This window comes from Trifolium pratense, linkage group LG5 (assembly GCF_020283565.1).
Source record: "Trifolium pratense cultivar HEN17-A07 linkage group LG5, ARS_RC_1.1, whole genome shotgun sequence".
In the NCBI taxonomy this organism is placed as follows: domain Eukaryota; kingdom Viridiplantae; phylum Streptophyta; class Magnoliopsida; order Fabales; family Fabaceae; genus Trifolium; species Trifolium pratense.
The window spans coordinates 51,558,520-51,574,829 of NC_060063.1; the positions used below are offsets into that span (position 1 = coordinate 51,558,520).

The window sequence follows — 16,310 nt, forward strand, 5'->3', positions numbered from 1 at the left end:
ACACATGTTCCAAAAGCTATTAGGTCTGGAAAAAGGAAATTTTTTGAAGAAGGTTCTACTCATTTATTCTCTAAGGATTTGTTGCATTATCTGTTTGGGATTGTGAAATTAGGAACTGTTTTAAAATTAGTTTTTTTTTTTTTGGATTGGATTGTGAAATTGTGATATAAGCAATACCTCCGTATTATGATTTTGGGGACTGAGTTAATTTTATGTTCCACAGCTAGGTGAAGCTCGATGGAGTTTGATGTTACTGATGCTACTGTTGAGGATAATTTCATAACTACTGTAATTCCTTTGATTAATCAAGGTGAGTTTACAAGTTTGTATTTGAATAGCACAAACATGGCTAGGGATGATTGACTTCAACCTGGTTGAATACACTAATTTTTCTGTATGTTAATTTTACTAATGCTATTCATTTGTCTCAGGGTAAAAGAATGGCTCTTGCATCTTCTATTCTTGCTAGCATTTATCATAATTCCCTGGAAATGTAACAAGATTTGATATTTAAGGTATGTACAGGAAATTCCAATATGAAGCTTTCTATGTCAAATTTTCAAAGGAATAATAATGAATATGTATTCTTGCTCTTCTTAAGCAGAATAAAATTAAGAAAGAAAAGATTTGATTGTCTGAAGTCATGCCACTAGTTTCTCCTTTGCTCAAGATCTGAAGAGAACCAAATAACTCCACCACGGGTAAGTAAAGCTTCATTTCTTTCCAGTTTTGATCGATAGTGAAGTGTATTTCTACCCATACACTAATAGACCAAACAAAATGTTATAATTTGATCGACCAAACAAATCTAGTCCCAAAACAATATAGTAAACTTCAAAAAAAGTGATGTAGAATAATAGTTTAATGTACTTGAAAGTTGAAATTAAAGGACTTTGGAAACATGCAATATATGAAAAGATGTAAATCAAAATAGAGTGAAAAAATGAAGGGGTGCATTAATTGGGCGTAATACTAGTATACTACATTAATAAAAGTCAGTTGGTTGATATTTTCAAAATCAAGCGGTGCAATATTCTAAAGAAGAAAATGAAGGGGTATATAGATAGAAGTAGAATAGAATGAAATGAATGTTTCTTTTTAACAATCTTTGTTCTTCATCTTGTTTGCAGATTTTTCTTTCCCCGGATGATTTGAGGCCCTTTTGTATGACTCGTATCGTTCTCATTCTCAAAATCCTTTAAACCTTTGCTTACGATCATTCTCGGCCATTTTGTGAATATAAAGATCACCGGTGGCTAGAAACTGAATCGGAGTCCCATCTGAATCTCCTCGCATCATCATATAATTTTCAAACTGTTTTGAAAAATTTACACTCAATTGCTTGTTGTCCTCCACATTAAAAGGTTTAACATTATCACTTCTTCCAGGTGTCAATTTCATTGTTGACTCTTAGTCCTTGACTCGCTGTTTGCGAAGATTATGAATTCACCTCAGAAGCAATGAAATTGACACTTGAAAGAAGTGATAATGATAGACCCTTTTATGTGGAGGAAAACATGCAAATGAGTGTAAATTTTTCAAAACAGTTTGAAAATTATATGATGATGCGAGGAGATTCAGATGGACTCCGATTCAGTTTCTAGCCACCGGTGATCTTTATATTCACAAAATGGCTGAGAATGATCGTAAGGAGAAGATCGATGTGGTTGCCAAAAAATTTCAAGACGATGTGTATTCATATGGTTTAAAATATTCAGTAGGAGGACCGGATCAATCTGTAGCTACTTCTCCAGTTAATGAAATGAAATTTAGTTAGTGATCTCAGCAAGTTTTTTGTTAACTCTGATGTTGAGAAACAATGTTATCACAATTTTTTTAATCAATAATTTTACAATTTTTTTTTGTAATTGAATAATTCTACAACGTTATAGTTTTAATTTAACTAGCTTCAGAGTTTGGTTCTTGATGAACTGTATCTTCTGAACATAGCTTCTGAAGGTGGAATCCTCTGAATGACTTTCATCTTCTGAGTGTTCAGAGCTTCTGAACGCGTTATCTTCTGAGAAGTCTTCAGAGCTTATCTTCATTCAACTTTACGAATTTATTTTCCATAATTCCTGAACACTTAATATAAAATTTTCGTATTTCCAATTGCGCATTTAATATCTTCATTCAACTTAATAACCTTTAGTTGGAAAACTGTGTAAGTGAAAGTGAAAGTGAACCTGAGGATGGGCTTAATTACTCATTTGGTCCCTTATCTTTAATTTAGTTCTCAATTTGGTCCTTTATCTTTTAAACGTCTTAATTTGGTCTCTTATCTTTTAAAAGTCTAAGTTTGATCCCTTATCTTTTCTGCAGATCTCAATTTGATCCCTTATCTTTATAATTTTTTAATGCTAGATAAATAAATATATTAGTGATCAAAATTGTGAATTAACGTACGGGCAGTGGTCAAACAAAGTCTTATATCAAGGAAAATCCATTAATAGCAACGATTTGATTGAGATAAAGTAATTTTGTAATTATTATTAATATTGGTTGGTCATGCACGTTTCTAATTACTTGGTTGACCAAGAACGGAAGTATTTAATTATATGTCTATTGTTTTATTCATTCATATTTTTAAGCATGTCATCTATTTTATTTTATTTTTTTTGTATTTTTCTATATATTTTTATATATGTTTGCTTTTTATTCCCATTTTTAAGCATATATCTTATTTTTAAGCAAATATCTTGTTTTTTGTATATTTCTATATTTTTTTATATATGTTTACTGTTTTATTCCTGTTTTTAAGCCTATCATCATTTTATTTTTTGTATCTTTCTATATTTTTTTTTAGTAAAATTACAATGAAGGATATATCAAAAACTATCATTAAATTTCAAAAGGCTTCCCTATACCTGAATCACCCAAGTGAAGAACATCAATTTTGATTTTTCCACTCTATTTTTAGTTACATCTTTTCATATATTTGCATCTTTTCATATATAGGGAGACATGATAGCATAAAATTAACCTATCATATTGTTATCCGTTGTTTGATGCACCAATAGGAAAGGATAAATTTAACCTATTTGTAATCTTATCCTGTTGGCTCTTTGTTATTTTAATCCTTAGTTTAAGTTGGGTTAGCAACATGATAGTATATTTTTTTTTTTGCGCACACTTTCTCTTTCCTATAAAATTGAATATATTGTACAAAAAAACAACAAATTTAGTTTTCCAAATATATAGCGTTAATTAGTTTTATTAAAATGAATGCTTATTCTGCGTGCACCAAACACATGACAGGATATGTGCTTATCCGGCCACTATCCTATCATGTCCTTAACCAGCTTCTTATATTATCCTGTCTTTATCCTATCCTGCGCACCAAACAGGCCTTTATATTTACCAGTCTCTGTATCTCTCTTTTTTATTTAATATATTTATTGTTATGCTTAAAAAAAAGGGAAAAAATGTATATATAAAGGAAACGCACGGTTTCATTGGAAATTCAACGGAACCGCGCGTTGTCGTTTACTATTATATGAAACCGTGCGGTTCCATATCAGCTAAACAATCAACAATAGTTTTTGGCTATCTAATGAGAGATAGGGAAGAGAGTGGTAATGTTGCACCAATGGAGAGGGCAGCACGATGGTTGGTGGAAAGTTGGCACCGCCATACATTTGTTGGAATTGCCTTAAAAATGAAGAAAAAATCTGGTTTATCCTGTCATGGGCGCAAGGTGCTGCACAGGCATGTCTCTCATGGTTCTATTAGTGTCTGCGTTCACCCTCATGGTTCTATGAGTGCCTGCGTTCACCCTCATGGTTCTATGAGTGCTCATTCATCACATGTATGTGAAAACAATTTCTTTTACAATTGCCTTAAAAATTATAGAGACTAATAAAGAATCAAATTGAAACTTAAAATAAACATAAGAGGTCAAATATGTAATTAAATCACATTTTGACGGACTTCTAAAAATAGTCTCTATATTTTTAGTCCCTCATGTTTTTTTGTTGTTTTTAATATTGGTCATTAGTTTGAAATTTTAGTTGTTTGAATAAATGGAAAATGCCATGTAAATAACACACATACTCATTTCATGTTTACTCTTTGCGCGTCCATATTATTAAATAAGTATGTGTGACATCTATATGTCATTTTTCGTCTATTCAGTCAATCAAAATTTCACAGTATGGACCAAAGTTAGAAATGGAAAAAATTTAGGGGACTACAAATATAATTTAAAAAAAATGCAGGGACTTTTTTAGAAGTCCGCCAAATTATAGAGACTAATAAAGAATCAAATTGAAACTCTTATATTTAGGTACAAATGTAGTAGTGTTTCCAAAACTACCCTTGATATATTAATCTATCATTATAGGGAATATGTAATGTATTTAATACATGACTTTAGAAAAAATAAATTTTGATAAAGGGAAACCGTGTGTGTTACATAGATCCAGGGGGAAGCAAAACTGTGTGTGTGTCTATAGAACCAGGTGGAAAACTGTGTGTACCATAGAACCAGAAGGAAGCAAAACTGTGTGTGTGTCTATAGAACCAGGTGGAAAACTGTGTGTGTTACATAGAACCAGGAGGAAGCAAAACTGTGTGTATTCCATAGAACCAGTTGGAAAACTGTGTAAGTGAAAGTGAAATAATATAGGGCTTAATTACTCATTTGGTCCCTTATCTTTAATTTAGTTCTCAATTTGGTCCTTTATCTTTTAAACGTCTTAATTTGGTCTCTTATCTTTTAAAAGTCTCAGTTTGATCCCTTATCTTTTCTGCAGATCTCAATTTGATCCCTTATCTTTATAATTTTTTAATGTTAGATAAATAAATATATTAGTGATCAAAATTGTGAATTAACGTACGGGCAGTGGTCAAACAAAATCTTATATTTAGGTACAAATGTAGTAGTGTTTCCAAAACTACCCTTTGATATATTAATCTATCATTATTTAAGAGGCCCCATTATCTTGTCATTGATTTTCCTACATTTTCTCCGGGAGCTTGAAGGTGAAATGCGTGCTATTGGCTGCCAATTGTTCACAGCAAGATAATCTTCAAAACATATGCAATCACTCCAAATCTTGAGTTCCTTTTTGTAATATTCAAAATAATTATGGGTAAATTGTCCCCGATTGTCCTTTGGCGTGATTTTATAATCAACAAAGCTAAATACATTGGAGTCGATGTCAACATCACCATAGCCAAATTGTTTCTTAACAACATATGGTTTATGATGAACCACATGATTATGGCAAAACAACGGGCTGACCCTGCTCGCCAATCGGGCATGCAACTCGAGCTCGCCTGGCAGTTTCCACCCTATATAGGGTGACCATGTAATGTCCTGTCATAATGAAAGTTAAAAAATGATGAGTACAATTTGGCTACTGAAATAAAAACCTTATGACAGTCATGTCAACAGTAATACAATTTTGAAGATCATATATCATCAGTAAGATTATTTATAATGACATCGACCTTTTTGGAAAATTTGTCAATGGTTCTATGGTCAAATGAGTTTTTGGAAATTTTGTCGATGACGTAATGCAAGGAATTGAAGAGCTCAGTGGATCGGTCTTAACAAATTATTGCTAAATATTTTGTTTTAACATCCTTTCATTTCCATGATGATTTAAATAAACTATTTCACTATTCAACTTTGTATTGGTTTTCCTATTCTCTTAATAAATATCATCCTTTTGAAGATCTTACCTCATCAGAAAGATTCTTCAGAAGCTTGTCCACCTATAAAAGTACAGGTCAATCCAAACGGGTGATACAAATAGAGAAATTAGCACAATTGGAATCAACCTAATCGATACTAACAAACTATCACCAATCACAAGCACGTTTATTGGTGAACGTCTGCGAGCATCAATCAAGGTTTAAAAATTGGCATATGAAATGTCCGCCAACACAAAAACATCTTCACGTACGATCAACTCCCCGCGAACAACAAGTAAAGCGGTTTTTCGAGCCTGTCAGATAGTCCGAAATCAATTCGAAAAATTGATACGGATAATAGAGTGACATCGGCACAGTGGAGACAAACTTAAATTAGTGAACCAACAGATCTTAACAGACCTAAAAAATTCAGAAAATAAAAGACCGAGAGTATCAACGAAGGTGGCGTGAACCATCGTCGTTGTTGAACTGCGAACCATAACAGCCACGACCACCACCACGAGGGAGGCAATGGTGGTTGAAGCAAAACTTCTTGAACTAGAACATCGTCGAAAAGCACACTTGTGGCAGTAAGAATTTGGCTTCTGTTTAAAGAATCCTAAAAGGGTTTTGAAAGGTGATGACGTGGCATATATAACAGAGGACACACCACCAACTCATAGATCTATATTGTAATGGCTTCTATTTGTAGCTAGGGAGGTGGAGGAGAAAGATAATCTATTATCTATGAATTAAAAGCCTTAATTGATTAGTGATAGATTAACTAAAAAGACTAATTAAATTTTTATTTTGATAATTATTTAATCAATTGATATGGGCTCAATATGAGCCGATGTCATATGACCCATTTTGAAATAATGGGAACTCTAATGGGTTATCACCCTATATACCGGACACATACATATCGCATCTTCTCCCCATCTGAAGACTGGTTAGAGCATAAAGAGTCCTAGTTGAGCGAGAACTATAACCCAATGGATGCTCGTCATCCGCCCCCCTTTGGGTTTCAGGAATAATACACCGAGAGACTTGATAGAAATTTAGCAAGTGTACTAAATCGCCGTCAAGTAGTATAATAAATTGTTCTTTCCGCAGGGATTGTTGTAATTCAAATGGAAATTGAAGGCATACTTAAGAAAATTGACATAATAGTAACAAAGGGGGGAGTTTTGCTTGGTTCAAAGTTTTGATCAAAAACGTAAGAAATGACTTAAAATTCAAATTGATAAAGAAAAGCAATTGATCCTTTTGGTTCATCTAATTACTATTTCTCTTGGTAATTTCATGTATGATAACAAATTACTCAATTTAGTTTCATGATTAGATTAAACATAATTGATTATGCCCAATGTCTTGGTAACATAATCATCTCCCTTGATCATTAATCCCTAATTTCTTAGGATGATCGATGATCAATTGAGGAATAAAAACTTTAATCCTTAAAATCTCAATTAACATTCCAAAATATCTTAAGTGAAAGTCAATTGATCAATTATTCCTAAATCGATGATTCATTCCTATTTTCATAGTAAAACAAATAATTGAAATCATCATACAATTGGCCAAATCATATAAAGCATTAAGCATAAGGAATAATCAATAGAAACTAACTTCGTAATTCATTCATCATATCAAATGACAATGACATTGTTCAAGATCAAAAGTAATTAGAATCCTCTAAGGATCAATCATAAAGATTTAGCCAAACATGTTCAAATAAGAAATTACATTAACATGAGTGAAAGAAATCATCATTACAAGAAGGGATTAGATGTGTTTCCATCCTTGAATCCTTGCTTGAATGCCTCTTTGATCCTCTGAAATAGCCGTCAAAAATCAGTTTTTGATCCAGAATTTTGTGACCTAAAAATCAAAAAATGTTTTGAATTTATAGTGCAGTTTTCGTGCCAAGCCAAGCTTGGATCTGCCCAAGCTGGGCGCAACAGGCAGTGGCTCAGACAGAAAACTTAAAATTTTTCTGAGCTAGGCTTAGTTGACAGCAATAACACCAAATTTGACTCCTTTCTTCCAATCCGAGAAACATCAAAAACTCAATGTAATTCCTTGTATTATTGTACTAAAACATGGAAAAAACTACTTGTTTGCTTGCATTTGCTTAAAAGAACATAGAAATGACATGAAGTCATCAAGACTATTTGTTCATATCTAATGTTTCACATGTCCAAGTATTCTATTGGATTCGAACCAAGTATAAGAATTTGAAAATGTCGGAGAATACCCGGAGGATGCATAACTTCCCTTTTGGCTTTTCTTAATTCTTGATATATCAACATGTCATATATCCTGCTTGTATATACATGCTTATATGTTTATTTGTTTTCCGTGTTATACTAGATTTCAACCACCACCAAGTTGTAATTTTCCAACGTACAAAGCATTTTTTACTCGTATCAAACTAAAACATTTTTTTATTGATTTCAACCACATACCAAAATCAAAACCTTTTTTATTAGATTTCAACCACCACCAAGCTTAATATATTTTCACCTTATCACACAAAGCCTCCACCGATACATTGTGTGTAAAACACCTTTTATTTCTTTATTTCCAAATAGTTCGGCAATAAGCTAACCAAAAACCGCTCGTAAACTTGACCGAACCTTCTTACCAAAAACATAAGCATTATTACAAAATTATAAAGCATGGGCTTCAAAGATATTTGATAAAAGTCCTTGTACACCTAATCAATGCATAATGTTACACCAAATAGCATGTGAAAAATGACATTCTAAAAACAAGTTATTAGAAGTTTCAATCAGTGCCACCAACACAATATAGAATCCAAATGCACCATTCCGCTAAATTGATCAAGTTATCTTTTGATGGTAATTTATTATTTAGTAAGCGCGCCAAATAAAAATAGACACCTTCAATGACACAAAATTGTTCCAAATAACACATTTGTCCTCTATGGAAAATATATGAATTAACAACTGATAAGCTCAACGAACAATATACCCTTAATTGAAATCAAGATTCCATTTTCAATGATCTAATACATCAACCTACAAAAAAAATAATCCAAAACACCACAACAATCCGCAAATAAATACTCCCCTCGATCATGCAAATAATATTTTAATGTTAATCTTCCGATTCCTAGATATAGAAGTACTAATAATTCTAAATTCAATCAGAGTAAGTAAAATTTGATAAAAAAAAAGAGTAACTCTTTCCAAAAATTAAACATGCTTTCTTCAAACGATTTACATGACTATATAGCTAAACTCATTTACATTATTATCAAGAAAAAACAAAGAGAAATAATTAATAGACAATACAATGGGTAAAAGTGTTAAACCAGGAAAGTGTCGGTAACATGTGAGATTATTGTACGTTGAGTGTATGAGATGGACCAATGGATGGTGATATTCTAACAGCATAAACTATGACAACCAATGGTTATAAAGTATTTAGTCTCTTTTCTTGGCCTTTTTGAAGTTTGAATTTCAAATACAAAAACATAGCTTACCAATAACAATAAAAATAAAGATTTTTAGTCAAAATTAAAAATAATAATTTAAAATTCAATTTGGTCATACTTAATTAATTAATTGACTTAATCAAATATATTATACCAACTTTAGAAGGAAAAGAAATCTCAAAATTTAAATATTATGCTAAACAAGCCATACCAAAAACAAGCCGTACCAACAGTTGATCTAATGGTGATGACGCTGGAGTTGATAAAGATGACCACAGTTCAATTTTCCGCAATTGTAATCGGGATGAAGACTTAAACCCCTTGATGTCAGAAATAACTTTCAAACTAAATTAGACGATATAATAGACCAGACACTAGTGGTGAAAATTGAGGAAAAATAAGCCATTCAAAAATGTCCACATATAGTCCCAAAATCAAAATGTCCTATCTCCCTATCTATCCACATAGAAATGTATGCAATTTGGATTTGGATATATAAAATCCAAATCTAAATTATTATTCATATTATTATATAATTATTGTTATGCCATGTTAGCTTCTTTCCTAGCCTCTCCTCGTGTTATATTATTAATTATTTATATAAATTATTAATATCATAGCATTTGTAGTGGATGTGTATATATATGTATATTCTTATCTAACTTTCTCACTCAAACCTATCTTTCATTGTCTCTATACTTTTTATCCTCTCTTTGGTTTTTTTCTCTTCTCTTGCATCTCTACCTTGCTCTCACCACAAGGTAATTATCAACATCACCCTTTTCATTGTTCAATTTTCTATTTTATTTTTTTTTGTCTTATTATTACTTGTACTATAAAAATTGTGTATGCTTGTACACCATTTGCATAGGAACTTCTCTTTGCTTGATTTTGGAGAATTCTCTGCCCCTATTCTCTACTCTTTCTTTGTAAAAACTTATCTATTATCTTGCTTTTGTGAGTGAGTCTTTTCTTTGCACTCAAATTAAAGTTTACATTTTATGAATTAATTGATTAATTTTTCATTAAATGGAATGTTTTGATAATTAATTTGTATGTAATATATGAATATGAATTTGTTTTGTTGAATATTGAATAGGTAAAGGGGGAGATGGCAGAGTGTAATAGAGAAGACTATTTCCTTGCCAATGACGTTGAGGTACATAACCTTACATCAACACCTCTCCTTTTTTTTTTATAATTTTTTTATTTAATCATACATATTTAAAATATCTTTCACATTTTTATAACCTCAATTTCTACCAACGGTGTTGGGTGTAGCGGAAGAGAAATTTTTTCTTGACAATGTTATGAAATAATGACAAAAAAAATGTGTTCACTTTTAGTTCTAGCATTTCACGTTGCTATGACAAAAAATGTGTCCTGTTTTTTGTTTTTAAAATTTAAGCAGAAAAATTCATACACAATTAAAAAAAATAAAAAATATCTGAATCTCATTATATCAAATATTTCTGCAATCATTAGCGATATAAACTATGAGATCATGATCTTCCCTTTAAATGTGTGTAATTTGCTGAATGATGATTAGAGATGTAAATAGTAAATAGTGTTTAGTACTATGTGGTGTGTGACATTGCATTGCAAATTTGCAACAAAAACACTCATAAATCAAATGGTAACAAAAATGGAAGAGAAGTGCACGTGTCGAATTCCAATTGTGTACATTACTTGTACCAATGTACTCTTTTTTCCATCATGTTGGTACGATGTACTTAGTACTATAATTGTGTCTAGGATACATGTATCTAGCATTTCTGAAATTATATTCTATATCAATCAAGTTGTCGCAACATATATAGAATATTGTTTGAATTCATTTTTCACATGTTTTGCTTTTCATTTATGTGTTCTAACTTCTAAGAGATAAATTTAAAATGTTTAAAATATTATGTGTGAGTTAGAAGTCTTATATTTGAAAATAAAAAAATTAAATTAATTAATAATATAGAAGTGATAGAATTAATATAAATAATGTTTTAACGTTTTGGATAAATATGTAATGCTAAATTCTTTTTGTTTGATTGTTTTTAGTTTAAGATAATGATTTCGTGAACTCTTTCTTTTATGATCTACAGTAGCATTAGAGTCGGTTTTTTGCCTAAAGGAGATTAGTTCTTTGTATAAAAAATCTTATTGACATTAGCGATCATATAACATGTCTCGTTTATAGAGCGACGAGGACAACACAACAAGTGTATTGAATAAAAAAAAAGGTTTGGTTAAAAGGAATGATATGATAGACTCACATTTGAAAAAGGGTTTATGGCGCGTCAATGTGAGTTAGAAGCATAAGATTAGATTACATTTAAAAAAAAAATTATTGTATGTGAAATATAAGTTCAAAATCACTTTGTATGATTATTCTTAAAATGTGATGATACTTGCATCTCTCATGAGTCATGAGGCAAGAATATACACATGTACATTGTTAATGCCCTTTAGTTTATACCTATTTATATTCAGGGCCGGATCCAGAAATTTTAGTAAGTGGGGTCAAAATTATAACGTAAAAAAATATAAATTGTTATTTATATAATTTTAACATTTTCTTATACAAAATTACTTATTTTGGTTTATTAGTCAATACTCTTAAAATATTCATTAGTATTATAAATTAGTCTGATTAATTTTATATTTGTTATAGTGTAATAAATTGACTATATAAAAACGATAATATCAGATATATAGGGTCACATTGTATAAATAATACTAGTATTAACTAAAAATATAATAGACAAGTGGGGTCGACTGACCCCACTTCCCTCACACTAAATCCGTCCCTGTTTATATTTACAGATTTCATTGTTTAATTACCAATACATATTTTAAAATAAATAAAGATTTTTTTAGGTAAAAAAAAGAGAAATTTTAGCCTCAAGATATTTTTGAGGAGCCATAAAAATTGTCGGTTAGGAGGTTTTAGGGGGGGCTACCTAGGAGTATGTCATAGCATATATAGTTAACAAAACAAAATTCACTGTGCAAAACAAAACAAGCCTAACTGGCCTTTGGGCTGTCAAGCAGGAAATCATGTGAACCTTATTTCTCCCAAACATGAGGTTCCCATGGCAATAATTAGTTCTTGCTTTTTATTCTATTTTACTACTTCCAGTTCTTATTATAATTTTTTTTAATTTTTTAGATTTATAGAGTGTTTGATGTATCTGATTTATATTTTATAGACTAGATACATTAATATTCTATGAACTTAAAAAGTAAACTTTTTTCTTATAATAAATATCAAATGGAATATAATTTAGATCTTCTAGAATATTCCCATTTGAATGACATATTTTTTGAATTTAAATTGATGAAATCAAAAGTAGGTTAGGTTCATATTAGGTTACTCTAGAATAAGTCAAATGAAAATATGTACTGCAATTTACAATCATCTCATGAAGTCACCCAAGATCATATGAGTGGGTATAGATTAGTTTCAAGAAAAATTAAAGTAGACCATAACTTTCATAAGAACCTAGTCTTAGTTGACAACTTATTTTTTTTAATAGCAAAAAGTCTAAATATATATATATATATATATATATATATATATATATATATATATATATATATATATATATATATATATATATTAATAGTTGAAATCAGTACAAAATGTACTTAACCTACAATCGAAGGATATAGTTAGGGACGGATTCAAAGGGGGGAGGCAGCCCCCCATCTCCCTCATATATTTATATAATAATATATATTATCAAGTCTCAACTCAACTATTTATTTACAACACTTTAGTTTAGTATTATACATACATAATATAATATTATAATATGATAAAAATACACGCATAAAAAAAAATAGTATATATCTATGGGGAGAACAAACAGTGATTTTTTCTTTAAATATATGAGATGTTGTCAATTCAGTTTATTGAAATAATAAAAATATTTTCAAATCTGTCTATTATTAGTAATGTTTTGGACAAATTGACTAATACAAAACATATTTGAGGACCAAACTAACAAACAAAAGATAAATTTGAGAGTTTGAGAATCAAAATAACTATAAAAAAAAATATGTTTAAGAATCAAAATAATTATTCTTATTTTCGGCCCCCGTATAGTAAGTTTCTGGATCCGTCCCTGGATATAGTTACAAGTAATACTTTACCTAATCTTAGTTGACAACTATATAACAATTTGAATAATTTTCCTAATCTTCTTACATTAGAATTATTGAAGTTGGAGATTCTAAGTTCAAATTTAGACAAGAAGAAAAATAATAACCTAACAAATAATTATTAACATAGCCAAACAATTATATTTGGAAAATGCTGGTTGCAGCGAAGAATATTTTTACGAACCGTTCACGAACTCACTTGGAAGCATATCATTAGTTCTATTATTACTATACTTTCCATCATTTACATTTACATTTATTTAATTTAATTAATTTAGTTTCTCCCCCCCCTCAGTTATCCTCTTTCATCTTCCACAGTTCCACCTCCAATGTGATTTATCTTGAATTTACTTATTAATTTAAAATTAATTTTATTTTTTGGTTGGTGAGCTTTGGCCCTAACTTTATAATATTAAATAAAATATGTTTTTTTTTTGTGGAAATAACAAATTATTTTTTGTTGGAAATCAGTCAACATCCGCCGGCAAGAAGTATGGTGGGCTTGTCCCAAAGAAAAAGCCTTTGATATCCAAAGTAAGCCCTATTGAAAAACATTATTTTTTTTATAATAAAAAACAATAATTTTTTATACAATAATAGTTCATCCATATTTTACTGAATCTAATGTTTTTTCCACTCTTTTTATGTGATTAAAAAGGATAATGAAAGGGCATTTTTTGATTCAGCAGACTGGGCATTATGCAAGGTATATTTGAATTTTTGTTTATTGTATATATTAAAACTATACGCCAAACCAAAACTTGTTCATTTTATAATATATAATTTATTGGAATTTAATCTCAACAGCAAGGTGCTGGAGTGAATCAACAATCTACAGCAGCCGTAGAGACCCTGCGACCAAAACTAAAGGTACAATTTTTTAGTATTATCAGTACTTTTTTAAATTATTATTATTATTATTATTATTATTATTATTATTATTATTATTATTATTATTATTATTTTATTTTGTGTACATTTATCCAATTTTCCTCTGTTTTTATTTATATAAAAAAACAGAGAACTCCACATCAGCAGCTTCCCCCAAGAAGACCAGCATGCACATCTGGTTGATGTAAATTGGTGAGTTACTATAATCATATGTAGCACGAGTAAAATATTTATCAGCTAATTAGTGTCTCTGTGGTACTGGTTAAAAAAATTAAAAAGTAAATATTTTTTTTACGCAAAATAAATTTTGTATTAAAAAGAGCATTGTCTATTAATATTTTGTATTTTTTATAAATAAAAATGTGGTTATAATTATTCTACGTGTTTATTTCATTCATCTTACATCCATGATAATGCAGGGAGAGAAGATTCAATAATTGGCACAAGGAGTTTATTTATAAATGTCATGATGTTCCAAATGGTCTGATGTATATTACGATTAATTCACTTGATACTTTTGATTATTGGAAGTTAAATAAAGAGTGTAGCTTTCAAGGAGTTTATTTATTTAACTAAATGTGGGGTTGTCATTTGAAATATTGGAGATATAATTATCACGATTATAAATACTACCTTTATCTCTAAATATTGAATTTTGTTGATTAAATTACGAGAATTAGTGAGTTAGGATTCTTTTAATTTTCTATTCTTTTTATTTTCGATAATATTATACAATTTTGGGACATAAAATAAAAAATGTGACATTAAGTGGGTTCAAATATCTTGTATACACTCCAAAACATTTTTTTTTTGACACATTATATACACTCCAAAACATTTAAAAACTTTGGTAATGAAAAAAATAGAAAAAATAGAAAATTGAGAGGATCCCAAATCATAATTAGAATAGTTGATAGTGGTAATAAATTGTTAATCATGAAATTTGTTTTATAATTTTATCCTTCAAGAGAGAATGTATTTATATTACATTGATAACATTTATTGTGAATTGTAGAAAAAGAGATAAAATACTTAGAGTATGTTGGTAAAGAAATAATTAATATAGTTAAAAATTTAAAGAGAATCTTATATAAGGGGACATAAAAATTTCTCACGAGGATTTTATATTTAAAGACAAAAGTAATATTAGTAGGAGTAAAAGTTAAGGTAATACTATTTGGAGACTGGATGTCTCCGATTTATTTTTTAAAAAACAAAAAGGTACAAAGATGACAACTGAAATATTTCAACTATGTTGGCACTCCAAAGTAGCCACATAAAAAGCACCTAATGGAATATAAATTAAATAAAAATAGAGAAACATATACAAAGTAACCTTGGGGGTGTGTGTAACACCCTCAATTTTCCATTGATTTTATTTATAAAATCGTTGATTATTCTATTTCAAAAAAAAAAGTGTTACTCAGTTTAACTCGACTAGTTATCAATTATTTTAAAAATAATTGCAGCGAATTTAAAAATTAATATACAACAAGTATTCAATCCCCTGAATAGGAGTCTTGAATAAAATTAACATAGTCTAAAAATTCTTAATGAAGAGGAGTGCTAAGAACACACCATTCAACATCAATACCAGTTTTACAACATCATAATTTCAACACAATTAACAACTTCATCATCTCGACACTATTAACAACTTCATTATCCACAACGATTACTTAGCTTAACCAACATCAATGAACATTTATATCAGCAACCTAAACAGTTTCATTCAATAATTTTATATCAACATCAATAATAACAACTCAAAGCAACACCGATACACAACAATTATTAGCAAATTCGATAATTAAAATTCCATAGACCCAATTAGTCACTAGCAACTCTCAAAATAGCAACCTATTACTCATCTTTAACAGCCCCCTTAACCCAAACCCAATTTAACTGAATTTAATTTACCGACGAACGTACAAATTTATAAATCAATTTAATTAATAACCATTGTGAAATAAATTCCAATTCTTAAGAGGATATAAAACCAGAGGGAGTGAGGTAAACCAGATGCTTCTAAAATATTCTAAACACTGTACATAAAAGTTCGGGAAAATTTTATAAAATTATAGTATTTTTAATCATCTTTTTACCCCAAATAATTAACTAAAAATAGCTATAGGTGTCCACAAATTTCCAAAAA

General features: G+C 29.7%; 1 protein-coding gene across 3 annotated transcripts; it reads left to right on the forward strand.

Annotated features, from left to right (window-relative positions):
- Window positions 1–9,739: 9,739 nt before the first annotated feature.
- LOC123884768 lies at window positions 9,740–14,713 on the forward strand. 3 transcript variants are annotated; one of them, XM_045933978.1, is made up of 7 exons: window positions 9,740–9,867; window positions 10,206–10,265; window positions 13,736–13,798; window positions 13,923–13,970; window positions 14,072–14,134; window positions 14,285–14,347; window positions 14,575–14,713. In XM_045933978.1, the coding sequence occupies exons 2-6, from the start codon at window positions 10,218–10,220 to the stop codon at window positions 14,336–14,338; spliced, it is 276 nt and encodes a 91-aa protein (XP_045789934.1). In that variant the 5' UTR covers window positions 9,740–9,867; window positions 10,206–10,217; the 3' UTR covers window positions 14,339–14,347; window positions 14,575–14,713. The 3 variants fall into 3 exon arrangements, with proteins under 3 accessions (XP_045789934.1, XP_045789933.1, XP_045789935.1); XM_045933977.1 differs by lacking the exon at window positions 9,740–9,867 and adding an exon at window positions 9,943–10,063; XM_045933979.1 differs by lacking the exon at window positions 9,740–9,867 and adding an exon at window positions 9,949–10,067.
- The last annotated feature ends 1,597 nt before the right edge of the window (window positions 14,714–16,310 follow it).